This window comes from Oncorhynchus mykiss, chromosome 3 (assembly GCF_013265735.2).
Source record: "Oncorhynchus mykiss isolate Arlee chromosome 3, USDA_OmykA_1.1, whole genome shotgun sequence".
NCBI classification, from domain to species: Eukaryota; Metazoa; Chordata; class Actinopteri; order Salmoniformes; family Salmonidae; genus Oncorhynchus; species Oncorhynchus mykiss.
In genome coordinates this window covers 23342026-23368971 of record NC_048567.1, presented here as the reverse complement: position 1 = coordinate 23368971, position 26946 = coordinate 23342026, and the positions used below count along the sequence as shown (strand labels likewise).

At 45.6% G+C, this 26946-nt stretch overlaps 1 protein-coding gene across 1 annotated transcript; it reads left to right on the top strand.

The window, feature by feature from the left end:
• Positions 1 to 80: 80 nt before the first annotated feature.
• On the top strand, positions 81 to 26849 carry LOC110503934 (tyrosine-protein phosphatase non-receptor type 23). Its single transcript, XM_036972432.1, has 23 exons — positions 81 to 477; positions 10593 to 10667; positions 10787 to 10914; positions 15680 to 15756; positions 15872 to 15921; positions 16101 to 16232; positions 16316 to 16396; positions 16629 to 16760; positions 16864 to 16911; positions 17009 to 17065; positions 17209 to 17267; positions 17460 to 17539; positions 17622 to 17802; positions 17911 to 18056; positions 18151 to 18471; positions 18561 to 18715; positions 19177 to 19328; positions 19586 to 22106; positions 22411 to 22595; positions 22685 to 22789; positions 22921 to 23059; positions 23246 to 23362; positions 25655 to 26849. Exons 1-23 carry the CDS (start codon positions 394 to 396, stop codon positions 26258 to 26260), a joined length of 5631 nt encoding a protein of 1876 aa, XP_036828327.1. The 5' UTR covers positions 81 to 393; the 3' UTR covers positions 26261 to 26849.
• The last annotated feature ends 97 nt before the right edge of the window (positions 26850 to 26946 follow it).

Sequence of the window (26946 nt, the reverse complement as noted above, 5' to 3'; positions counted from 1 at the left end):
TGCAGCAAAAATGTTCCACAAATGTTCCCACGCTCAAACATGATAAGAGACACTAGTATATCTTATGTAAAGTGATACTAATATGTAATGTAGTTATTGCCCAACCAAAAATACTGAATATAGCAAGATGTTTCAAATTCAAACCTCTGGTGAAACAACTAGTCTGATCTAATATAGTGAACTACATTTTCCATAAACATTTGCACACTGGAACATTCCTTCTGGCGTCACGTCCCTTAGCATCCATCGTTTCCTGTTGAAGTGTAAATGGGGACATGACAGTTGTTTGGGGATTATAAGAAACAATATAGTATAAATCCACTGAATTCAAAACTGCTGAAGTGATATTTAAATAGTCACTTGAACTCAGGCTCGGTGCAGTCGCTGGCAGCGATGGAGGCGGTCCCCCGTATGCCAATGATCTGGCTGGATCTGAAAGAGGCAGGAGAGTTTGAGTTCAGCCCGTCCGTGAGGCAGGTGAGATGGGTGAGGGAGTGGGATAACCGGGCACTCTCGGGCGGTTGAGATCGGAAGTCAAGCAGACGAGGATTAAGATAATCATACGTATCGAGCACATCTAGACTGTTATTAGCCTGACGCATCAAGTAAAGATAGTTAGCTAGCTAGTATCGGGTTAGCTGTGTCAGCCATGGCAATCGCCTTTGTTTACAGTTAGCTAGCTAAATTAATAATTAGTTAGCTATTTATGTCAACATGTAGTTTATGTGCAGATACCCCAGTCACAACAAATAAATAGTCTTTAAAATAATGATGTCATTGTCACATGCACCCTGAACCAGTTTGCTTTGATATAGAGACAAGTCTGGCAGGTTGGAATCCTGTATGTTCACACACCTGCCAGTTGTCATTAAGGGGGGGGGGGGGGGGGGGGTGAAAAATAGCCAAGACATTCAGAAACTATTGCTGGAATGAGTTCAAATTAGAGAACAGCAGAGTAACGTTAGGTGAAGGGTCATAGTAGAGCCAGGGAAAACTGCCCTAGTCATCATAACATATGTCTGAGGAAATTCTCCCTCACAATATGTATTGAGAAATATTGCAAAGTAACACACCCACCACAATTACGTTTTATGCCTTAATATCCAATCTCCTTTCTTCCACCTGTGCCTCATGCGCCAGATATTACTAGAGGACTTTTGCCCTCTTTGTTTTTTGCTGCCTTAGTACCATATACATTTTCTAGCAACGTTTGTCAATGACGGTTACGATTTTTATTATAGCAGCGACAGATTTTATCTGGAAATTAAATTAAGCATAACAGTCCATGGAAAAGTAATGGAAAGAAGGAGAAAGACAGCCCAGATAATAATGAAGAGAGAATAAGAGTTCCATTGTTTAGGCTAGTGTAACAGATGTGAAATGGCAAGCTAGCTAGTTAGCGGGGTGCGCACTAATAGTGTTTCAATTGGTGACGTCACTAGCTCTGAGACCTTGAAGTAGTTGTTTCCCTTGCTCTGCAAGGGCCTCGGATTTTGTGGAGCGATGGGTAACGATGCTTCGTGGGAGGAAGTTGTTGATGTGTGAAGAGGGTCCCCGGTTCAAGCCCAGGTAGGGGCGAGGAGAGGGACGGAAGCTATACTGTTACACTATCAGTGCAGCTGGAGTACAATACATATAGACAACCGTGTGTGATTTATTTGGCTACGGCTGACAAATATATTTTGTTGAAGACGGATATTATGTTGGAGGCATTTGTGTGCGTGACTTGTAATAAGGACAAATAATGGTCTTGTTTACCTCCAGACTGTGGCTCCAGTGAGTCTGACTATAAGTAGCTGCTTATTAGAGAGGCTCATCACTGACTGGAGAATACTTACCACGGCATGGCATGATGGGATTGTTCCAGAGCCATTTGGAGGCCAACTCCTCCCAGTCCAGCCAACAGGGTCATAGACAACCGTGACAAGGGAATGTTGATAAGATTCGGTTCAATGTTAAAACAGATTGACCATGTATTTGTCATCCAGGTTAAAATTTAGCAGATTACATGTGATGCACGTACACGTTTTGTTAAGTTACAGCCTTATTCTAAAATGGATGATAGTGTTTTTTTCACTCAATCGACACACAATACCCAAAAATTACAAAGCAAAAACAGGTTTAGATATTTTTGCAAATGTATGAAAACCCTTAAATATCACATTTCCATAAGTATTCAGACCCTTTACTCACTACTTTGTTGAAGCACATTTGGCAGTGATTACAGCCTCAGGTTTTCTTAGGTATGATGCTACAAGCTTGGCACACCTGTATTTGGGGAGTTTCTCCCATTCTTCTCTGCAGATTCCGGTCTCTCCAGAGATCTTCGATCGTGTTCAAGTCCGGGCTCTGGCTGGGCCAGTCAAGGACATTGCAAAGCCACTCCTGCGTTGTCTTGGCTGCGTGCTTAGGGTCGTTGTTCTGTTGGAAGGTGAACCTTCGCCCCCAGTCTGAGATCCTGAGCGCTCTGGAGCAGGTTTTCATCAAGGATCTGTGTACTTTGCTCCGTTCATCTTTCCCTCGATCCTGGCTAGTTTCCCTGTCCCTGCCGCTGAAAAACATCCCCACAGCATGATTCTGCCACCACCATGCTTCACCATAGAGATGGTGCCAGGATTCCTCCAGACATGACTCTTGGCAATCAGGCCAGTGTTCAATCTTTGTTTCATCAGACCAGAGAATCTTGTTTCTCATGGTCTGAGAGTCCTTTAGGTGCCTTTTGGCAAACTTCAAGTGGGCTGTCATGTGCCTCTTACTGAGGAGTGGCTTCCGTCTGGCTGCAGAGATGGTTGTCCTCTGGAAGGTTCTCCCATCTACACAGAGGAACTCTGGAGCTCTGTCAGAGTAACCACTGGGTTCTTGGTTACCTCCCTGACCAAGGTCCTTCTCCCCCGATTGCTCAGTTTGGCTAGGTGGACAGCTTTAGGAAGAGTCTTGGTGGTTCCAAACTTCTTCCATTTAAGAATGAAGGAAACAACTGTGTTCTTGGGGACCTTCAATGCTGCAGAAATGTTTTGGTACCCTTCCCCAGATCTCCGACTCGACACAATCTTGTCTCCGGGCTCTACGAACAATTCCTTTGACCTCATTGCTTGGTTTTTGCTCTGTCAACTATGGGACCTTACATAGACAGGTGTGTGACTTTCCAAATCATGTCCAATCACTTGAAATTAACACAGGGGGACTCCAATCAAGTTGTAGAAACATCTCAAGGATGATCAATGGAAACAGGATGCACCTGAGCTCAATTTCAAGTCTCATAGCAAAGAGTTTGAATACTTATGTAAATAAAGTGTTTCTGTTTTTATTTGGATAAATTGGCAAAAAATTCTAAACCTGTTTTTGCTTTGTCATTATGGGGTATTGTGTGTAGATTGAAAAAGTGTTTTATTTGATCAGTTTTAGAATAAGGTTGTAATGTAACAATGTGGAAAAAGTTAAGGGGTTTGAATACGTTCCGAATGCACACACACATTTCCAACAAGTAATTTAGTCAAATGTCTGCCCTGCTAGAGCTGCCCTGGTCAACTGTAATTGCTGTTATGAAGGGAAAATGTCTAGGAGCAACAACGGCTCAGCCGCGAAGTGGTAGGCCACACAAGCTCACAGAACGGGACCGCCGACTGCTGAAGCGCGTAAAAATCGTCTGTCCTCGGTTGCATCACTCACTACCGAGTTCCAAACTGCCTCTGTAAGCAACGTCAGCACACTAATGCTCTTGTGGCTGAATGTATGCAAGTCCCCGCAGCAATGTTACAACATCTAGTGGAAAGTCTTCCCATATGTGGAGGATGTTATAGCAGCAAAGGGGGGACCAACTCCATATTAATGCCCTTGATTTTGAAATGAGATGTTCGACGAGCAGGTTTCCACATACATTTGGTCATGTAGTCATGTCAATACTATTCAAATTTTGTCCACCACTTACCAGATTTGAATAACTGTACAATAATCCGTCTGACAAAATCAAAATATTAATCAACTAAGACATCCTTCCAAAACTACACATCATTGATTATTAAACATGTATTTCTTAACAAAAATAGTTACCTACAGTACTGTGTGTATCATGGCGTTGGTCACCTTTGACATCAATGCAAATAGAAACCATTGTAGGGTAAATCCATTTAAATTCAATCACCTTTTGACAGCATCCCTTTTGGTTTAAACAAAAAACGTTCCATACATGTTTGCCCATGAAAGAAGTGGTCAGAAATGCCAAAACATTCAGAAGATAAAACTGCTCAAAGTTGACCCATTTGTTGTACCCCACCATACCATGAGACGTCTGAGATGTCTTCATCACTGGAAAATATAAACAGTTGAGTTTGATAAAAATGTAAAAGCTTACAAACAGGGTTGTCAAATTATTTCAGAATTTCTAGATAAGAAAACTGATTTGAACCTTTAACATCAATTATCTAAACGCTTAAACTCATATTTTTTTCCCTCATATTCACATATGTTGTAGCATAGACCCTACTTTACATCTGAGGTTTTTGTGTTTCCTATTATAGCTCCTCCCACCATCCTCCTCTGGTCTATAGGAGGACGGGCTCATTGTAATGGCTGGAATGAAATTTTTGGAACAGAGTCAAACATAAGGTTTCATATGTCTGATACTGTTCCAGTCATACAATTCCAGACATTACAATGAGCTCGTCCTCCTATACCTCCTCCCACCAGCCTCCACTGATATGCCTACCTGGTCCTTGTCTGTTGGCTTTTTTGCATATAGCTACATTTTTTTAAATACAGTTTCTATTTCGACGCACAAAACCATTCAAACAAAGTATTCGCATAACGTTACAATAATTTGAATGGATAAATAAAATAAAAAAAGGTCTTTGTTGACTTACTGTGTGAGGTGAAGAAAATACGCCCAGCTGGGCACTTTCCTACGTTTGACATTAGCGAGAAGCAGGCCAGGTACTTCTATCGAAGGGTTTTCACCACTTCCAAAAGTTACGCCCCCATTTATTTTCAACTGGAACACACAGAGAAATGCGCAGGGGATTGTGAGAAGGTGAGCGTCGGGAACCCTGCTAGCGGAGCGATATAAAAAATGTATCGCTGCTCTACTTTATGCACGCTGCCACTGACCAATCAAGTGAGGAGCAGATATTTGCTTGATAATCTTTCATTCATGAAACGTAGTTCCGCCTGTCATTAGTTCCGAGCAAGCGCAACCAAAAAAGTTTTAGTGAAGCCAATCATCGCTGCGTCTGGTTTTCCAATTATATTAATGATTTTGCTATGCTAGAATACAGAGACAAAATCATAAGGTAAATGGCATGGAGGAGGATTGCAGAGATTGTTGATGTTATTCATGGTGGGTGAAGAGAGATTTACACAACAATGAGCGTGTGCTCTTAAACCTCGAAACTGTGATCAAAGCCACCATTTGTGAATGTGTTGAGTAAATTAAATTGTGAAATGTGCCCACTAAAGGATAGAAAACACCAGTAACACGCATTAAAAGATTCTAAATCATCCGCTAAGCATGACTTTTCCATGTAAAATGCTTCCAATTTGGATTATGGTATCTTAACATAACATTCTCATATATTATAGTTTATGGCACTTTCATTATACTTGTGTCATGAAATTGATGATTATAGCTCACTTCCTGTAAAATACATAGGCGTACATGTACATGAATGGGTACTTTGGGTAAAGGAATTGGGGCATTGACTTGTAAATGTTGTTGTGCAAATTTCTCTTTACCCACAATCAACACCAACATTTCTGCAATTGACCATCTGATTTAGTCTCTATTCTAAAATTATTCTCAGCAAATAAACAAGATAGAAGTACAACACTCCCACGCCACATTATTTTCCCTTTTTACATTTTTATTAGCCTACAAATTGCTAGCTCCTTATTTTCATGTACAGTACTGTACCTAGAATACAAGTGTTGGATTTGCACTAAACAATTTCAGGTCAGAAAAATCATGTAAATAATCTGGCTCATGGTTAGCCTCATATACATTATCTGCTGGTATCGCATTAAATTGGAGAACACACAACTGGACAAAAAGTTAATGTTCATTTAAGAAAGCAACACAGAAACACAGATAAATTAGAGACAGATCCCGTTCACACCTTTATTGCAGAATTGTGATCTGTGATGAATGAACATTGGCACTACTGTAGTTCATCTTGAATAATGTTTTTAAGTTAACAATTAAAACACGTTTAAACACTTCACTTCAATGAATCAACATGGAATGAATCAGAAAATAATTTCAAAAGTACAAACAATCTTACTTGTTTGTAAATGTTACACATTTTAGTAATTAGCCTATTATTACTAAAGCATAATTTCAGGTGTACAAAAAAGTCCATGCCAGAGGTGGCCAACCTTGCTCCACTCTCTGATCTACAGGGTGAGCATGCTTCTATTCCAGCCCAGCAATAATACATGTTATTATCAACTCATTAGGTTTGGTAAGTTAAATCAGGTGTGTTTGTGCTGGGCTTGAACAGAAGCCTGCAGACCCAGTAAGGATTGGATTACTACAGTTGTAATCAGGCCTTTATGGTAGAGTGGCAAGACGGAAGCCACTCCTCATTTAAAGGCACATGACAGCCCGCTTGGAGTTTGCCAAAAGGCACCTAAAGGACTCTCTGACCATGAGAAACAAGATTCTCTGGTCTGATGAAACCAAGATTGAACACTTTGGCCTGAATGCAAAGTGTCACTTCTGGAGGAAACCTGTCACCATCCCTACGTTGAAGCATGGTGGTGGCAGCATTGTGCTGTGGGGATGTTTTTCAGCAGCAGGGACAGGGAGACTAGTCAGGATCGAGGGAAAGATGAGCGGAGCAAAGTACAGAGAGATCCTTGATGAAAACCTGCTCCAGAGCGCTCAGGACCTCAGACTGGGGCGAAGGTTAACCTTCCAACAGGACAACGACCCTAAGCATACAGCCAAGACAACACAGGAGTGGCTTCGGGACAAGTTTCTGAATGTCCTTGAGGGGCCCAGCAGGATGATCAAACAGACTTTCCCTAACTGACTCCTGGTTTGGTGCAGGTCAGCCACCGGATCTGTATGAGCATGTGTCCCAATCAACAATCATGATGATAACACAACATTGATAACAACAACCGTCATTATGATTGTTACAAAGATCCTCATTATCCCTGTCACAATCAAAACATTGACAGGAATTTTATCAGTGATGCGATGAACAATCAGGCAGGGAAAATCAAGACACATGGAAAATCAAGACACATGGGCATTCAATCGGCTTAATCCATTTGGTCCACCGTCCCCTAACAACCATCTCCAGATATCTCCATCATTCCTGTCGGCTGTGGGAACCTCCACATCCTGGTCAGTTTGTGGGGCTGAAGGGGAGTCTCTCATCTCTCCACTGTCAGAAGATCCAGGCTTGGATCCAGACGTCACTGCTGTTCTTCTTCTCAACATCTACAGGAGAATACTGCAGTGTCTCTTGATGACCAAGTAAAACAAGAGACTAGATTTAGGCCAGGATTCTATTCATAGAGCAGCGTGCTGGGAAGCTGACAATGCGGCTTTTAAAGGCATTTTGCCAGACGTTCGCCAGATCTCATTCACTGTAAAAGCTGTGCATGTTGGCTCAATGGGGAATAACCTTTATGTCAAGCGTGCTATAACCAGAGGAGGCTGGTGGGAGGAGCTATAGGAGGACAGGCTCATTGTAATGGCTGTAATGGAATAAATGGAACGGTATCAAACACATAAAATATATGGAAACCACATATTGGACTCCGTTCCATTCTTCCATTTCAGCCAATACAATGAGCCCTTCCTCCTATATCTCCTCCAACCAGCCTCCTCTGGCTATAACGTAGATCTAACGTGGATTGGAATGAATTCCGGCTTTAGGCCAACGAAGACCAACAAAAAATAAAAAACTGATTGTCTGGGAGATTTAGATTCATTTCCTTTGTCCACACAATAGGCGCAGACCTAGTCTTTTTTTTATTACTTGGATTATGGATTCATTATGAATGTTAGTGCTAAACTTGTGCTGGATCCCGCTGGAACAATGAGATGGTGGCGATGCAGGGCAGCATATTGAAGTTACTTAGGAACTGTGCACACTTTGGAGAGTTGTGTGGCCACTTGGAGACACCAGTTTGACCTCTCATTCAAACCCTTGTAATGATTTTGTTTTATATTGCATCAATCTGTGAAAAGTACAGCAAATGTAAAATGCACTTAAAATCAACAGTGTAATGTTTGAATTCAGTCTTGTCAGGTGGTGTGTGATAATGGCCTCCTCTCCACCCTGAAACCTTTGATCCAAATGACAAATATGAACTTACTATAGTCTTTCTATCTGTTGCGATGTTGTGTCTTGTGTGAATTCCACTGATGATCTGTTGTAGCCTATGCACACATAGTATGTTCCACCTTTTTATTATTGTAAAACCAATATGATTGGCAGCAACTGTGGGACAGCCTTTTATCTCAGACGTTGATGCAAAAAACAGTTTAACATGGCCTGATTTGATAGTCAATTGGTTGCCAAAAAGGTACCAGAAAAAAAAAGTTTTTTAGAATTTCCCCGACCCTTGCAGTAGAACAAACATGCTTTAAACTCTGGAATCGTCCAACAATTATGCCTAATAAAACCATAAACCATCTATGCAGGTACTATAGGTTTTCTATATGAATGGTGTCTGGGTAAACATAGAATCACCATTGCTTGAATGCACTATAGTCATACACCACCCACCCTACACAAATCCAGGGACTCTCTCAGGCCATGAGCGATGTGGACATAAATATTTGTGTACAAGCCTGCAGGGTTCTCCCCAGGATTCTTTTGACAATGTGAGGGCCATTCAGTTTGCTGTGCTTATAGGGCTACATTTTCCTCTAATCAACTCTCTAGGCCTAATTGAATGTTCTAGTGTTGGGACAATAAAGTTCCTCCAAATCTACAATACCAGTCAAAAGTTTGGACACACCTACTCATTCCAGGATTTTTCTTTATGTTTATTATTTTCTACATTGTAGAATAATACTATAAAATAACACATGTGGAATCATGTAGTAACCAAAAAAGTGTTAAACAAATCTAAATATATTTTAGATTCTTCAAAGTAGCCACCCTTTGCCTTTATGACAGCTTTGCACACTTGGCATTCTCTCGACCAGTTTCATGAGGTAGTCAGTCACCTGGAACGCTTTTCTAACAGTCTTGAAGGAGTTCCCACATATGCTGAGCACTTGTTGGCAGCTTGTCCTTCACTCTGCGGTCAAACTCATCCCAAACCATCTCAATTGGGTTGAGGGCTGGTGGTTGTGGAGGCCAGGTCATCTGATGCAGAACTTGTTTTGGTTCATTGCCCTGTTGAAAAACACTAAGCGCAAACCAGATGAGATGGCGTATCGCTGCAGAATGCTGTGGTAGCCATGTTGGTTAAGTGTGCCTTTGCATTCTAAATAAATCACTGACAGTGTCACCATCAAAGCACCTCAACACCACCTCCTCCATGCTTCACAGTGGGATCCACACATGCTGAGATCATCCGTTCAAGAATAAGTTTGTTGTGCTTCTTGTAGGCATACATTTTCCTCTAATCAACTCTCTAGGCCTACTCTGCGTCTCACAAAGACCATGGTTGGAACCAAAAATCTCAAATTTGGACTCATCAGACTAAAGGACAGATTTCCACCGGTATAATGTCTATTGCTCGTGTTTCTTGGCCCAAGCAAGTCTCTTCTTCTTATTGGTGTCCTTTGTGGCAATTTGACCACGAAGGCCTGATTTCATACAGTCTTCTCTGAACAGTTGATGTTGAGATGTGTCTGTTACTTGAACTCTGTGATGCATTTATTTGGGCTGCAATTTCTGAGGCTGGTAACTCTAATGAACTTATCCTCTGCAGCAGAGGTAACTCTGGGTCTTCCTTTCCTGTGGCGGTCCTCATGAGAGCCAGTTTCATCATAGCCCTTGATGGTTTTTGCGACTGCACTTGAAGAAACTTTCAAAGTTCTTGAAAGTACCGTATTGACTGACCTTCATGTCTTAAAGTAATGATGGACTGTTGTTTCTCTTTGCTTATTTTAGCTGTTCTTGCCATAATATGGACTTGGTCTTTTACCAAATAGGGCTATATTCTGTATTCCACCCCTACCTTGTCACAACACAACTGATTGGCTCAAAAGTATTAAGAAGGAAAGAAATTCCACAAATTAACTTTTAACAAGACACACCTGTTATTTGAAATGCATTCCAGGTGACTACCTCATGAAGCTGGTTGAGAGAATGCCAAGAGTGTACAATGGCTACTTTGAAGAATCTCAAATATAAAATATATTTTGATTTGTTTAACACTTTTTTTGGTTACTACATGATTGATGATGATGTGTTATTTCATAGTTTTGATGTCTTCATTATTATTCTACAATGTAGAAAATAGTAAAAAATAAAGAAAAACCTTTGAATGAGTAGTTGTGTCCAAACTTTTGACTGGTACTGTAAATCTATTTCTGATTGAATGAATAGACCTTATTGGTTAAATAAAGGTTATTTGCTGTGCTCCCAATGGCCCCTCTTATCTGCTTCCCTCTGTCCTTTCAGTTCATCCTGAAGAACTATGGGGAGAATCCAGACAGCTATAATGAACAGCTGAAGAAGCTGGAGACACTGAGACAGGTATGAACTGGGACTGAGCGTGCTATGCAAATGTCATATGTTGTGATTTATTTGTTATGTCGGTCATATACTATACTGTACTGTCTTTCTATCCTATAATAAGTAAGTGTTTGTGGCAGGGTGCGGTGAATGTGACGCGGGACTTTGAGGGCTGCAGCATTTTGAGGAAGTACTTTGGGCAGCTGCACTACCTCCAGAGCCGTGTGCCTCTGGGGCCTGGGCAGGAAGCAGCAGTACCCATCTCATGGTATGAGGCAATAAAGTACACATAGGGCTCTATCTTTACATACTTACCCATGAGATCCTTATCATACACACACTGGCTTTCATAAACTCTACAACAGACAGCTACGAAAAGACCGGAAGAACACAAGGTAACACTTTATTTGGATAGTCTGTCGAGCATCTACAGATGGACTATCTACTAACCCTAACATTAACCCTTATCCTAACCCTAAACTTAACCCTAGCCCTAACTTTAACCCTAACCCTTATTCTGAACCATCCCTAACTGTAACCGTAGCAAGCATTTGCTTATGAACAGATCTACAGAGCATCTACAGATGGACAATCTGGACTATCCAAATAAAGTGTGAGCGAACACACACACACTTTCATAAGCCCTCCCTACCATACGCGTAGACACACACCACACCCTCAGGTATGTAATACAGTGTGTCGCCAATTTCATTATCTCTTACCAGGACAGAAATATTTTCTGGAAAAACAGTTACTATGAAACAAAGATGAATGATGGTAAAAAGGTTTGGATCACTTTACATTACATTTTGGGCGAACTTGTAAAAAGGTTTGGATCACTTTACATTACATTTTGGGCGAACTCGGTTCCATCCTTCATTGAATCAGATGGCTCAATCATCACAAAACCCACCGATATTGCCAACTACTTAAATTTGTTTTTCATTGGCAAGATTAGCAAACTTTGGCATGACATGCCCAAAAAAAACTCTGAACCTACACATCCATGCATAACTGACCAAATAATGAAAGACAAGCATTGTAATTCTGTAAAGTGAGTGTGGAAGAGGTGAAACAAATATTGTTGTCTATCAACAATGACAAGCCACCTGGTTCTGACAACTTGGATGGGAAATTACTGGGGATAATAGGGGACCCCTACAGTGCCCCCTACAGTGCCTTGCGAAAGTATTCGGCCCCCTTGAACTTTGCGACCTTTTGCCACATTTCAGGCTTCAAACATAAAGATATAAAACTGTATTTTTTTGTGAAGAATCAACAACAAATGGGACACAATCATGAAGCGGAACGACATTTATTGGATATTTCAAACTTTTTTAACAAATCAAAAACTGAAAAATTGGCCGTGCAAAATTATTCAGCCCCCTTAAGTTAATACTTTGTAGCGCCACCTTTTGCTGCGATTATAGCTGTAAGTCGCTTGGGGTATGTCTCTATCAGTTTTGCACATCGAGAGACTGACATTTTTTCCCATTCCTCCTTGCAAAACAGCTCGAGCTCAGTGAGGTTGGATGGAGAGCATTTGTGAACAGCAGTTTTCAGTTCTTTCCACAGATTCTCGATTGGATTCAGGTCTGGACTTTGACTTGGCCATTCTAACACCTGGATATGTTTATTTTTGAACCATTCCATTGTAGATTTTGCTTTATGTTTTGGATCATTGTCTTGTTGGAAGACAAATCTCCTTCCCAGTCTCAGGTCTTTTGCAGACTCCATCAGGTTTTCTTCCAGAATGGTCCTGTATTTGGCTCCATCCATCTTCCCATCAATTTGAACCATCTTCCCTGTCCCTGCTGAAGAAAAGCAGGCCCAAACCATGATGCTGCCACCACCATGTTTGACAGTGGGGATGGTGTGTTCAGCTGTGTTGCTTTTACGCCAAACATAACGTTTTGCATTGTTGCCAAAAAGTTCAATTTTGGTTTCATCTGACCAGAGCACCTTCTTCCACATGTTTGGTGTGTCTCCCAGGTGGCTTGTGGCAAACTTTAAACAACACTTTTTATGGATATCTAAGAAATGGCTTTCTTCTTGCCACTCTTCCATAAAGGCCAGATTTGTGACTGATTGTTGTCCTATGGACAGAGTCTCCCACCTCAGCTGTAGATCTCTGCAGTTCATCCAGAGTGATCATGGGCCTCTTGGCTGCATCTCTGATCAGTCTTCTCCTTGTATGAGCTGAAAGTTTAGAGGGACGGCCAGGTCTTGGTAGATTTGCAATGGTCTGATACTCCTTCCATTTCAATATTATCGCTTGCACAGTGCTCCTTAGGATGTTTAAAGCTTGGGAAATCTTTTTGTATCCAAATCCGGCTTTAAACTTCTTCACAACAGTATCTCGGACCTGCCTGGTGTGTTCCTTGTTCTTCATGATGCTCTCTGCGCTTTTAACGGACCTCTGAGACTATCACAGTGCAGGTGCATTTATACGGAGACTTGATTACACACAGGTGGATTGTATTTATCATCATTAGTCATTTAGGTCAACATTGGATCATTCGGAGATCCTCACTGAACTTCTGGAGAGAGTTTGCTGCACTGAAAGTAAAGGGGCTGAATAATTTTGCATGCCCAATTTTTCAGTTTTTGATTTGTTAAAAAAGTTTGAAATATCCAATAAATGTCGTTCCACTTCATGATTGTGTCCCACTTGTTGTTGATTCTTCACAAAAAAATACAGTTTTATATCTTTATGTTTGAAGCCTGAAATGTGGCAAAAGGTCGCAAAGTTCAAGGGGGCCGAATACTTTCGCAAGGCACTGTATTTGCCATCTTTTCAATCTAAGCCTACAGGAAAGTGTGTTCCCTCAGACCTGGAGGGAAGCAAAAGTCATTCTGCTCCCCAAGAACAGCAAAGCACCCTTTACTGGATAAAACAGCCAACCAATCAGCCTGTTACCAACCCTTAGTAAACTTTTGGATCAAAATAGTGTTTGACCAGATACAATGCTATTTCACGATAAACAAATTAACAGCAGATTTTCAAAACGCTTATAGGGACGGGCATTCAACATGTACGCTACTTACACAAATCACTGATGATTGGCTAATAAAATAATAAGTAATACACAGATTGTTTTGTTAGTCTTCAGTGCAACTTTTGACATTATCTGTAATAATCTGCTGCTGGAAAAGCGTATGCGTTATGTAATGTTCCCTCAATGTTTTTCCGACACTGAGCAAATTTCAGGTCTGCTTAACGTTAACCTGAATGTTGTGAAAATTCTGTGCAACTTTCAGCACACGTTTACTGTGAACACTGAGGTTGTACCCGCTTTAAGTTACAGTTTTAACAGTGGCCAAGTAGGCTACTGTGGCTATTTGATCATAATGTAGGCCAACCAGAGTAGCCTAACATCAAAACAATGGAGAAAATGCATCCCATAACATTTTAACATGGAAACGGCTGTTCTGTCATTCAGCCTAAGGTAGCAGCCAATGTGTGGTGCTCAATGTAGGCCTACATTCCATGAGACTTTTGAGAGAGAGAAAAACATACAGGGCTTGACATTAACCTGTTTATCCACTTGTCCTTCAGACAAGGAGGTGACTGAAAATGTTGTTGTTGTTTGGTGCAAGAAACCACTTTACAAAATACATTATTATTCCCATACCATTATTACAGAGAATCAGACAAATTATGCTACCCTCTGTCTATTGGCTACTTAGGTTATTCAAGCCTGTCTCAAAATACAACACTGCCCCTTTAAGATATAAAAAAAAGCTCTTTACCTGACTCGCTTTTCAAAGATGTCTAGAAATGTACGTTTTGTGCTCTTGTAGGAAGCAATCACTCCCCTATCGCTGACTACAAATGATCTATCTATAACTGGGCTAATAACTCACTAACTAGCAAAGGATATGAACAAAATGTGCACACGTGGCTACAGCAGCTCTTACTTTGACCTCAAATGAAGAGCATCTACTCACGACCACTCATGCTGCTAACACAGTCCAGTTCAAAGTAAATGGCACATACCATATATGGCAATGATCTATTTGCATATAGGTCTACTGCAGCTCTGATTGTTCATACCGCACCGGTCTGTGTAGAGTACGGGCTGAGTAGTGCGTGGGAATGCAATAGAATCATACTCTGATGCTTTCTGCCTACAACAAAATCTCTTGCATAGTTTGTTTTGTTTCGGTAATATTGCATTGATTCGATCACAATTTCCACTGTCAATGGAAACGTTGATAGTGTTAACAGGGAAAACTCTAGAACAGTGGTCACCAACCTTGTCTGAGTCAAGATCACTGAGTCGAGATCTACTACTCAGATATTTCTTTAAACATGACTTTAAAAAAATGTAAGCCTATGAAACAATCAATAACAGTTCTGTAGCAATGAGGTTTGTGCAGTAAGTTATAGGCCCAATACATTATCACTGCATATTGGCTTTGCTTGAATTGCCCTGCCAATGCATTGTTGTTCAGGCAATAAAAAATACATTTACATTTTTTTGGGGGGGGCTGATGGTGCCTGCATCTGATGGTGAGTCTCAGCGGTGGGAGAGAGCAGCAGACTGAGGGTCCGCCTCTCAACATCCCTCCGCTCTCCCTTTCCTCCACTGACACTGACCAAAAAGGGACACTTTCTTCCAGCTGGCGAAACTCGACTTGCACCGCATTATTTCTGCCTCATGCACAAAGTCATGTCGAACAGAGAAAGTGAAATATTCCTCGAAATTAAAAAAGACCCAAGCCGCTAATAATAACAATAACACAAGCCTATAGATACACTTTCCTACTCATTCATTACTGCTGCGGTGCTTGTTGTAGTGCTGAGTGGAAATAGGAAGAACGCTCTTATTCTGACATTTCACATTCTTAAAATAAAGTGGTGATACTAACTGACCTAAGACAGGGAATTTTTACTAAAATTAAATGTCAGGAATTGTTTAAATGTATTTGGCAAAGGTGTATATAAACTTCCGACTTCAACTTTAGACACACACCACACCCTCATTTATGCAAAACAGTGTGTCAACAATTTCATTCTCTCTTACCAGGACAGAAATATTTTCTGGAAAAACAGTCACTCATGATGACATCAGCTATGAGCAAGCCTGCATCCTCTACAACCTGGGTGAGTTGAACCATTTGAATGGTGTAGTGTAAAACTGACCTTAGATCAGCACGGAGGGCAAAACCATGCGCTAAACAGCTATGTCCTGATTGCCATAATGTTGTCTTCTCTGTAGGTGCTCTCCACTCCATGTTGGGAGCCATGGATAACAGGGTGTCTGAAGAGGTGGGCAGAAGCAATGGCCGTCTATCTCTACCACGTTAACCTCTCTCTCCATGACATCTCACACTGACATCCATTGTGTTGCCCCCCTCTTTCTGAAACTCAATATGTCCCTTTGTCTATTTCTCTCGCTTCCATCCTCACTCCCGTCTGTCTCCCTTCCCCTTTCTCTCTCCCCCTAGGGGATGAAGGTATCATGTACACACTTCCAGTGCTCCGCGGGGGCCTTCTCCTACCTGAGGGACCACTTCAGCCACAACTTCAGCGTGGACATGAGTCACCAGATCCTTAACCTCAACATCAACCTCATGCTGGTAACTATTGCACACCGCACGTGTTCTCTCACTCACACACACACACACACTCACACACTTCGTGGTTATTTGTCTCCATTCAGGGTCAGGCTCAAGAGTGTCTCCTGGAGAAGTCCATGCTGGACAACAGGAAGAGTTTCCTTGTAGCCCGCATCAGTGCTCAGGTAAATTTCCCTTCTCTCAACACAAGACGTAGTAGCAGGGCACGATAACACCCTCTAGACCTCAGTTGCCGTAGAGCAGGGTCGTTCTCAATAGGAATCAAACGGGGAGGGACTAACTGAACTTGTCCAATAAGAAAATGCTAATTGTTTTCTGTTGCAAAACGTTTTGCTACGGTGTGCCCTAATGAATACGACCCAGGTGTGCGACTGTTCTGTTGTTGGCCTGGTCTAGGTGGTGGACTACTATAAGGAGGCATGCAGGGCTCTGGAGAACTCTGACACGGCTTCCATGCTGGGTAAAATCCAGAAGGACTGGAAGAAACTGGTGCAAATGAAGATCTCCTACTTTGCTTCCATCGCCCATGTGAGTTTGAGACAGGACAGTGAGTTGTGAGGGAGTGTATTGCGAATGTGTTCTCAATTTGGTTAACGGATACTCTGTTATTGAATAACATCTTTATTTTCAGCTGCATATGGGGAAGCAGGCTGAGGAACAACAGAAATATGGAGAGCGGGTATGTCACCTTCTTGACTATCCCTACTCCCCTCGTGTATATTCCTCTGCATACCTCCATTCTTCTACGTACCAATGTCTCTCCGTGTTTTTAACAGCTGGCTTACCTGCAGAGCTCATTAGACAAACTCAGTGAAGCCATCAAGTTGGCCAAGGTACAGTCACCTTCCAATTGACTCTGTGTGTAACCTTTTCGATTTGGCCTTCTGAAATGGTTTCTTTTGAATCTGTTATCAAGCTTACAATAACAAAGTAACTGTCTTTATGCTCCTTCCCCTCATTCTCTCTGTTTGAACAGGGTCAGCCGGACAGTGTGCAGGAGGCCTTGAAGTTCACCATGGACGTGATAGGGGGAAAGTAAGAAGCTATATTCCCTACTGTATATTCACTTATGATAGTGGGTAGGTTGGTACAATCTTTACCCTTTGAGATAGGTAGACAGTCACACACACTCTGTCACTCAAACAGTAGCACTCTTGCTGAAGTGTTTCTCTCTGATCCTTCCTCTCCTGTTTTATTTTGCTATTCCTTATCCCCTGTCCCTCGTAGGTTCAACTCTGCCAAGAAAGACAATGACTTCATCTACCATGAGACTGTCCCCTCGTTGGAGACTCTTGCTTCCGTCAAAGGTAACATTGAACCCTGACCTATGACCTATGACACAACCTCTCCTGCATTTCATATACTATATTTTCATCATGTCCTCTCTAGGTGCCCCCTTGGTGAAGGCCTTGCCCGTGAACCCAACTGATCCCAGTGTCACAGGACCAGACCTGTTTGCCAAGCTGGTGCCCATGGCTGCCCACGAGGCCTCCTCTCTCTACAGTGAAGAGAAGGCCAAGTTGCTACGGGACATCATGGCCAAGATAGACAGCAGGAATGAGACTCTAGAGTGAGTAGGAGGGGCTGTGTGTGTATTTGTGTCGTCTATTTGTGTCGTGCCTTTTACGATTTAATATAGTGACTTTGTGTGGTTACTGATCTAGCTCTGGGTTTACAGGCAGTTTATGGACTCTCTGGGTCTGGAGCCAGACTCTGTAGATAACCTGGACATGTACACTCACATCCCCCCTGTACTGATGGAGAAGTGTGCTGCGCTCAGTGTCAGACCAGACACCGTCAAGAGCCTCATTCAGTCCATGCAGGGTGAGTGGTTGGCCTGGGGGACACACATACACACATATCACACACACATATGGTCACAGCCTTTCGATACTATCCCTATGTCTCTCTCCGTCAGTCCTGTCTGGTGTGTTCACGGACGTGGAGGCGTCTCTGAGGGAGATCCGGGATGTGCTGGAGGAGGACGAGGCCGGGGTGCGGGCGCTGCAAGAGGCGGCAGGAGGAGGCCACGCAGCGGAGCTGCACCCCCAGGCACATGCCCAGACCCTGGCTGAGATCCGCAGGGACCTGGAGAAGTACATGGAGGCCCATGAGAAGGCCAGCTTCACCAACACAGAGTTGCACAGAGCCATGAACCTGCACATCAGTAACCTGAGGCTGCTGGGGGGACCACTGGATGCCCTGAGAGACGCCCTGCCGAGGCCACAACTCAACCAGGGTGGGTATAGGAAAGTGGAAATGAGTTATGGTGTGTGTGGTGTCATCTGGAGTGTGTTTCTAAATATATATGTGTGTGTGTTCCTACAGAGGAGGTGGCGGGGCTGCAGTGCATGAAGAGGATCCTGGGTAAGGTGCAGGAGATGAGGGACCAGAGGAGCACCCTAGAGAAACAGCTGCGTGACCTCGTCCAGCAGGACGACATCACTTCCTCCCTGGTCACTACCGAGCGCACTGACATGAAGGTACAGGACATTGTGTGTGGGTTTGATCTTCATGACATTCTAGACTAACGCATGCCTCTTAACACACTATATGTAACATTTGCCTCTCTCTCTCCCCCTCCCTCCCTCTCTCCCCACCTCCCTCTATCCCTCTCTCCCCACCTCCCTCTCTCCCTCCCTCTCTCTCTCCCCACCTCCCTCTCTCCCTCCCTTTCTCCCCACCTCCCTCTCTCCCTCCCGCTCTCCCCACCTCCCTCCCTCTCTCTCTCCCCACCTCCCTCCCTCTCTCTCTCCCCACCTCCCTCCCTCTCTCTCTCCCCACCTCCCTCTCCCTCTCTCCCCACCTCCCTCCCTCCCTCCCTCTCTCTCTCCCCACCTCCCTACCTCTCTCTCTCCCCACCTCCCTACCTCTCTCTCTCCCCACCTCCCTCCCTCTCCTTCTCTCCTCACCTCCCTCCCTCTCCCTCCCTCTCTCCCTATAGAGGTTGTTTGAGGAGCAGTTGAAGAAGTATGAGCAGGTGAAGGTGTACATCGACCAGAACCTGTCTGCCCAGGAGAACATCCTCAAGGCTCTGACGGAAGCCAACGTGCAATACGCCTCGGTCCGCAAGGGCCTCGCCGAGACGGAACACAAGTGAGCAAGGGCTTGGGAAGGGTTTTAGTAGGACACCAGCACTATTGGTCAAAGGACTTTGACGCTGTTCCAGTCCAAGGTCATAGGGGAGGGGCCAATATAGGGAATCAGAACACACAAACAAATCGGAGCAGACAAATGTCCACTGGAAACACTAGATACATAAATCACTAGCCTCATGTCATTGTTACTGAAGAAGTTCTCACCTCTCCCTTTCTCTTCCTCTTCTCCTTCCTTTCTCTCGCTCCAACTCTCAGGTGGAACGGCACGGTGCAGACCCTGGTGGCGTCCTACGAGGCTTACGAGGACCTGATGAAGAAGTCCCAGGAGGGGAAGGAGTTCTATGAGGACCTGGAGACCAAGTCCTCCCGCCTGCTGGAGAGAGCTAAGACTCTGTGTCAGGCCAGGGAGGAGGAGAGGAAGGCCGTGCTGGACAGGGAGACCCAGAAGAATCCCCCTTCTCGGCCCACTGCAGCCAAACCGTCCCTGGGGTCCAAGGGGGGCTCTGACGTGGACTCTGCCTGTTCTAGTTTGGAGGATGCCGAGCTAGCCCAGATCAACGCTGCTATACTGAGCCTGGGAGGAGACCTGCCTGACGAGCTCCGTAGTATACCCCCCGACCACCCCTCCCTGCACTCTGCCATTCGCCCGGGACCTGAGGCTTTCCTTCCTAGTGCCAACCTGGGTGGCAATGCTTCATTACCCTGGCCAGGGGCGCCTGGGGCACCGCTCTATACCCCTCAGTTCCCACCAAACCATCGCCCGCCTCAGTTCCCCGGCCCACTCCCCGCCCAGCGTTTCCCTCGCGGACCCTTCACTCAGCTACCCCCCCAGCAGACCCCTGTTTCTGGCTATGGCCCTCCCCAGCCGCAAGCCCCCCAAGCTGGGGGAGTCGGGCCTGCCTGTGCCCATTTCCGTCCCTCCACTACTACAGTAGATAGTATCCAGACCCCCATCCCCAGTTATAACTCAGCCCCACGCCACCCTGTACCACCTACTGTCTCTGCAGGCTACGCTGTTCCCCCACAGATGGGTATGTACCCACAGTACATGACCCAGCCTGGGGTGCCCATGCAAGCGCCCAGCCAGGTGCCACACCAACATCCACAGCATCAGTACCAACACCCTCCTGGGCAGCTGCCCCCTGGCTACCAGTCTGCCCCCAGGGCGATGCCCGGGCCCCGACCCCCTCCCCAGGCACAGCAGGGTTACCCACAGTACATCCCCCCCCAGCACCAGCCCCGGCCACCCATGCCCCCCCAGTATCAGCAGCCATATCCTGGTCAGCCCCAGCCACAACCCCAGCATGGCTACCAGCCCCAGTTACCACAGGGCTATCAGCCTCAACACCCTCAGCAGGGCTACCTGCCCCAACAGCCCCCACACATGATCCCAAGGGGCCCTCACCCACAGATGCCCACCACTTCCCAGCCCATGCCTCCTGTCTCCCAACCATACATGCAACCTGCCAACCAACAGATGCCCCTGCACCCTCATCAGCAGATGCTACCTCCCCAACAACAACAAATGCATCCCAACACCCAGCAAATGCACCCGCATCCACAAATGCACCCTGGCCCTCATCAGCAGATACCCCCTAACAGCCAGCCAATGCCCCCAGTTTCCCAGGCTTACCTGCCCCCCACCAGCCAGCCCATGCCCCCTGGCCTGCACCAGCCCATGCCCCCTGCTTCCCAGCCCCAACATGTCCACCTCCCTCAGGCTTACCTGCCCAGGGGCCCCCTCCCACCTCAGGGGCCCCAGATGCCCCACCCTGGTCAACCCCCCCAACATGTCTACCAGCCCCAGTTACCACAGGGCTACCAGCCTCCTATAATGCCTCAATCAGCCCCCCAACAGTCCCAGGTTCCCCAGCCTGTAGCCCCCATGACCCCCACCATGTACCCTACTCCTCCAGGTGTGAACGGCTCTCCTGGAGTCCCACCACAGCCCACCTCTATGGGCCAACCTCGGCCCCCTCCCCAGCACATGATTCCACCAACTGCTGGAGCTCCTCCAGTGGCCCTCCCACCTAACGTCATCCTTCCCTCGCCCTCCCCTTCCCCTTCTCCCTCCCCGGGCCCCTCTTCCCTAGGCCTGGCTCCTCAGAGGCCCTCCCCAGCCCCCACCCCTGGTGGTCCACCCTCTCTCCCTTCCTCCTTATCCCCCTCCACCTCCCTCTTCCCGCGCCAGAACTCCATCACAGACGACCTGCTCTCCTCCAGCCCAGAGAGCCAGCCCGGCGGCCCCAAAGCCCCCGCCAACGTCCTCCAACCCACCAAGGCTGACCCTCAGGACGGGGAGCGCCGCAAGAAGAGCTCCCAGGGCGTCCGGCTGATCCAGGGTGACCCGTACCAAGCCCCCGAACGCGTAGCCCGCCTCTGCGGCGAACTCGAACGCTTCCGGTCGGCCGTGGAGTCTCTGGAGCGCCCGTCGGTGGACGAAGGTGGCCTGTCGCCGCTGGATGCCCGCTGGAAGGAGCTCCAGGAAGGGCAGGAGAGGGACGCCAGGCAGCTGTCCATCGCCATCGCCCGCTGCTACACCATGAAGAACCGTCACCAGGACGTGATGCCCTACGACTGTAACCGCGTCCTGCTGCGCTCTGGCAAGGACGACTACATCAACGGCAGCTTTGTGGAGGAGCTGTCGCCCTACTGCCCGCGCCTCATCGCCACGCAGGCGCCGCTGTCGGGCACGGCCGCCGACTTCTGGCTCATGGTGTGGGAGCAGAAGGTTTCGCTGGTGGTCATGCTGGTCTCAGAGCAGGAGTTAGATAAGGTATGAACACACACTCAGGGGAGAAGGAATGGGCCATTCTAGGGGTCGCTTATAAAGGCTTACTACTGTGGTAGTTGTACCACCTGTTTGGTTTTTACCCAAGAAGGAATAAAAGGTAGGTAAGGAATTGGATAAGGCAGAACTTTGATTAGATGTTTTTTTTACTTTCAGACTATTGACAGAAACGTCTGTGAAAACACATTTCTTATTTAATTTGAAGTTAACAGTCCATATTTTAATTGACACATTGTAATTTATTGAGAGAACCCCAACTCCTAGTCGTTTCTTTACTGTGTTTCCGTAGGGAAAGGTTTTGTGCTATTTCCCGACAGAACGCGGCCAGCAGCTTGCTCAGGGACCAATCACAGTCACCCTGACTACGCAGAAGACCACACCCACCCACGTGGAGCGAATGATTGGCCTGCAATACCGTGACCAGAGCCTCAAACGCACCGTCATACACCTACAGTTCACCTCCTGGCCTGAGCTGTGAGTCCACACGGTAACAACTGAATAACCACTGTATGCATGGAAATTCATATCTGGCTAAAGAATACCATTTCTCCTTCTCCCCACAGGGGTCTTCCTGAGAGCAAGAGCAATCTAATCTGCTTCATCCAGGAGGTTCATGGATACTACCTGCACCAGAGGCCCTTACACACACCTATTGTTGTGCACTGCAGGTAACACACACATTCTATTTTATTACTGTCACCAAACATCATGATGATTAATCAAAACCAAGTGTGTGTGTGTGTGTACATGTGTGTGTTGTGAGTATTGACACTAACCCGGTCTCTCTCCGTGACCTCAGCTCTGGCGTGGGGCGTACCGGCGCCCTCTGTCTGCTGTATGCAGCGGTACAGGAGCTGGAGGCAGGGAACAGCATCCCTGACCTACCTCTACTGGTCCAGAAGATGAGGCAGCAGAGGAAGAACATGCTGCAGGAGAAGGTAAGAACACACTCCTAACAAGCTCCTGCTTTACAAGGGGTTAACTGTGCAGTTTCATAAGAGTGACATCACATAGGCAAGTTCTCCAGTAAAAGCTCATGTCACTTTCCCAGTGCATTGAGTCAATGTTGTTTGTTGGTGTGATGGCTCTTCAAGGTGTCTCCTCTCTCTGGTGTCTGTCCGCAGCTGCACCTGAAGTTCTGTTACGAGGCGGTGCTGAAACACGCTGAGCAGGTCCTCCAGAGACACGGCTACCTCCCTACCGCCCCCTGCAGCAAGACACCCAGCACTGCTGCCACCAAGGTGAGCCCAGTCTCACTGAGACAGTTTTTCATCCTTTTGGCATTCGGGCTTTAGGGTCTCAGACACTTGAATAGTTAAGTGAGTAGTGGTGATTGAGGTCGTAAATATGGTCCTATTGAAAAGTGAGTCGAAAAACTATTTTGTATTTTCTTAGATTTTGGTGGTACTCGATGTAAGCTAAAAATTGAGAGGCCCTATAGATGGGTTAGCTGACAACGTAACGAAAACCAGGCTCACAAGAATTCCATGGGTTGTTGTGATTCTGGATGGCAAGATAGCTACCAACAATGACAAGAAACTGCCATGTGGGGAATCGTGACTCGTGTCAGCTAGTTTCATCATGGTATATTTATCATGGACATGGTACAGTGCCTTGCGAAAGTATTCGGCCCCCTTGAACTTTGCGACCTTTTGCCACATTTCAGGCTTCAAACATAAAGATATAAAACTGTATTTTTTTTGTGAAGAATCAACAACAAGTGGGACACAATCATGAAGTGGAGCGACATTTATTGGATATTTCAAACTTTTTTAACAAATCAAAAACTGAAAAATTGGGCGTGCAAAATTATTCAGCCCCCTTAAGTTAATACTTTGTAGCGCCACCTTTTGCTGCGATTACAGCTGTAAGTCGCTTGGGGTATGTCTCTATCAGTTTTGCACATCGAGAGACTGACATTTTTTCCCATTCCTCCTTGCAAAACAGCTCGAGCTCAGTGAGGTTGGATGGAGAGCATTTGTGAACAGCAGTTTTCAGTTCTTTCCACAGATTCTCGATTGGATTCAGGTCTGGACTTTGACTTGGCCATTCTAACACCTGGATATGTTTATTTTTGAACCATTCCATTGTAGATTTTGCTTTATGTTTTGGATCATTGTCTTGATGGAAGACAAATCTCCGTCCCAGTCTCAGGTCTTTTGCAGACTCCATCAGGTTTTCTTCCAGAATGGTCCTGTATTTGGCTCCATCCATCTTCCCATCAATTTGAACCATCTTCCCTGTCTCTGCTGAAGAAAAGCAGGCCCAAACCATGATGCTGCCACCACCATGTTTGACAGTGGGGATGGTGTGTTCAGCTGTGTTGCTTTTACGCCAAACATAACGTTTTGCATTGTTGCCAAAAAGTTCAATTTTGGTTTCATCTGACCAGAGCACCTTCTTCCACATGTTTGGTGTGTCTCCCAGGTGGCTTGTGGCAAACTTTAAACAACACTTTTTATGGATATCTTTAAGAAATGGCTTTCTTCTTGCCACTCTTCCATAAAGGACAGATTTGTGCAATATACGACTGATTGTTGTTCTATGGACAGAGTCTCCCACCTCAGCTGTAGATCTCTGCAGTTCATCCAGAGTGATCATGGGCCTGTTGACTGCATCTCTGATCAGTCTTCTCCTTGTATGAGCTGAAAGTTTAGAGGGACGGCCAGGTCTTGGTAGATTTGCAGTGGTCTGATACTCCTTCCATTTCAATATTATCTCTTGCACAGTGCTCCTTGGGATGTTTAAAGCTTGGGAAATCTTTTTGTATCCAAATCCGGCTTTAAACTTCTTCACAACAGTATCTCGGACCTGCCTGGTGTGTTCCTTGTTCTTCATGATGCTCTCTGCGCTTTTAACGGACCTCTGAGACTATCACAGTGCAGGTGCATTTATACGGAGACTTGATTACACACAGGTGGATTGTATTTATCATCATTAGTCATTTAGGTCAACATTGGATCATTCAGAGATCCTCACTGAACTTCTGGAGAGAGTTTGCTGCACTGAAAGTAAAGGGGCGGAATAATTTTGCACGCCCAATTTTTCAGTTTTTGATTTGTTAAAAAAGTTTGAAATATCCAATAAATGTCGTTCCACTTCATGATTGTGTCCCACTTGTTGTTGATTCTTCACAAAAAAATACAGTTTTATATCTTTATGTTTGAAGCCTGAAATGTGGCAAAAGGTCGCAAAGTTCAAGGGGGCCGAATACTTTCGCAAGGCACTGTATATTGATACCATGTCGTGTTTTGACTGATTTCATGTTAATATGGCAAAACATTTGCTAGCTAGCTAATCAACAACTGTAATGATGTATGAGACAAGTGTTCATTGTGCACATTTGTTTTCAATAAACATTGGAGACTAAATATAGTTTACATGTTGTCAACAATCTAAGCCAACCACGTCTGTTTTGCCCCATAGTTGTGCACGTGTTGGTTTTGTTGCTTAACAACCAACCCTTCTGTGCTACACTACTGCTTTACTGCTCCCTCCTGTTTAAATATTGTCTGGTTGTCTTCTCCCTGTAGCCTTACTCTCGCCAGGAGTCCCAACAGGACATCATTCTGGGAGGTGACATGACCATCAGCTCCATTCAGGCCACCATCGCCAAACTCAGCATCCGGCCCCCCAGTGCCACTGACCCAGCCATGGACCCTGTCCCTGACATTGGTGCCCCCTCTGGCCTAGAGGACCAACCCTTCACCTCCCCCACCGGCCTGCCCTTGGATAGAGAGCTAGAGCCAGCCGCCACCCCCGCCCGGGACCCCTCTCCCAGCGGAACCCAACCCTCCTCCCTCAGTCCCCCACTCTCCTCCCCAGAGGAGGTTCAGTCCCCACCACCCAATGGTGTGGATACCACCGCCCCTTCCTCGCCCCCCACAGCCAATAACCAGGTGACCCCTGATCCAGCCCCTTCCTCTGGCCCGGCCCTGAACTCTCTGGAGCTGCTGGCCTCTCTGACAGCCGAGGCCTTCTCCATGGAGGGTGGTGGGTGCAAGGGGAAGCACCGTGTCACTAAGCAGAGCTTCCTGCAGCCTGCCGAGGGCCAGGGCCTCCACCAGGGGCCCCGCGAGGAGGAGGGAGACGACCCCCTGAGCAACCTCGACCCCCTCTGGAGCCTCAACAAGAACTGAAACACAGCCACGATGCCCTCGCTCTCACTTCATAGCTGTGTCAAACTGACCTGTAGCCTTTAGTACTAGTTCTTCTTGATTCTCTGCTAATGAACCAAAATGACTAGAATGGTGGAAACTCCAAGATTCACAACTAGAAGTTATTAGTGGTAGGGGCTGGTTTGAACCTGGTTTTGAACGCTTTAGGGACACTTCAGGGGTCCTACATTCCGTCACTGGTGGCCTGGCTGTGCTTCTGGGACCGAATCACTGCACTTGTCTTTTCTTTCCCTGTCTTTCTACCTGTACCATATGGGTCTGTTCTTCACTCGCTGCTTCAGAGCTGGCCACTCAGCATCCCAGCATGCACTCCTAGCAGCAGTGTCTATGGTTCCCTCTTACAGCTGGTCGCTCTGGGCAAGGGGTTGGCGTGGACTCAGATGATAGTGACTGATAGGATTGCCAAAGGGTGGGGGAGGAGCTTGCAGACGCAGGCTCTCGTTATGTTAACCGCATACATAGAGCAGAATCAGCACGTCTTAACAATATTTTTTTTCTTGTCTTTCATTAACACTGTAAATATATCTTGAATAAATTTAGGTTGGCATGGTTTTGACTACTGTATTTAAAACACACCAACCGTGGATACTCAAACATTCCATAAGATAACTTCTCCCCCCCCTACAGAAAATCACACACTACAGACC

Coding starts and splice junctions, on each gene's coding strand:
- LOC110503934 (XM_036972432.1), top strand. CDS start 394: ATGGAGGCGGTCCCCCGTATGCCAATGATCTGGCTGGATCTGAAAGAG. Junction 16,912..17,008: donor AACAGAAATATGGAGAGCGG/GTATGTCACCTT, acceptor TGTTTTTAACAG/CTGGCTTACCTGCAGAGCTC. Junction 23,363..25,654: donor CCAGCACTGCTGCCACCAAG/GTGAGCCCAGTC, acceptor TTCTCCCTGTAG/CCTTACTCTCGCCAGGAGTC.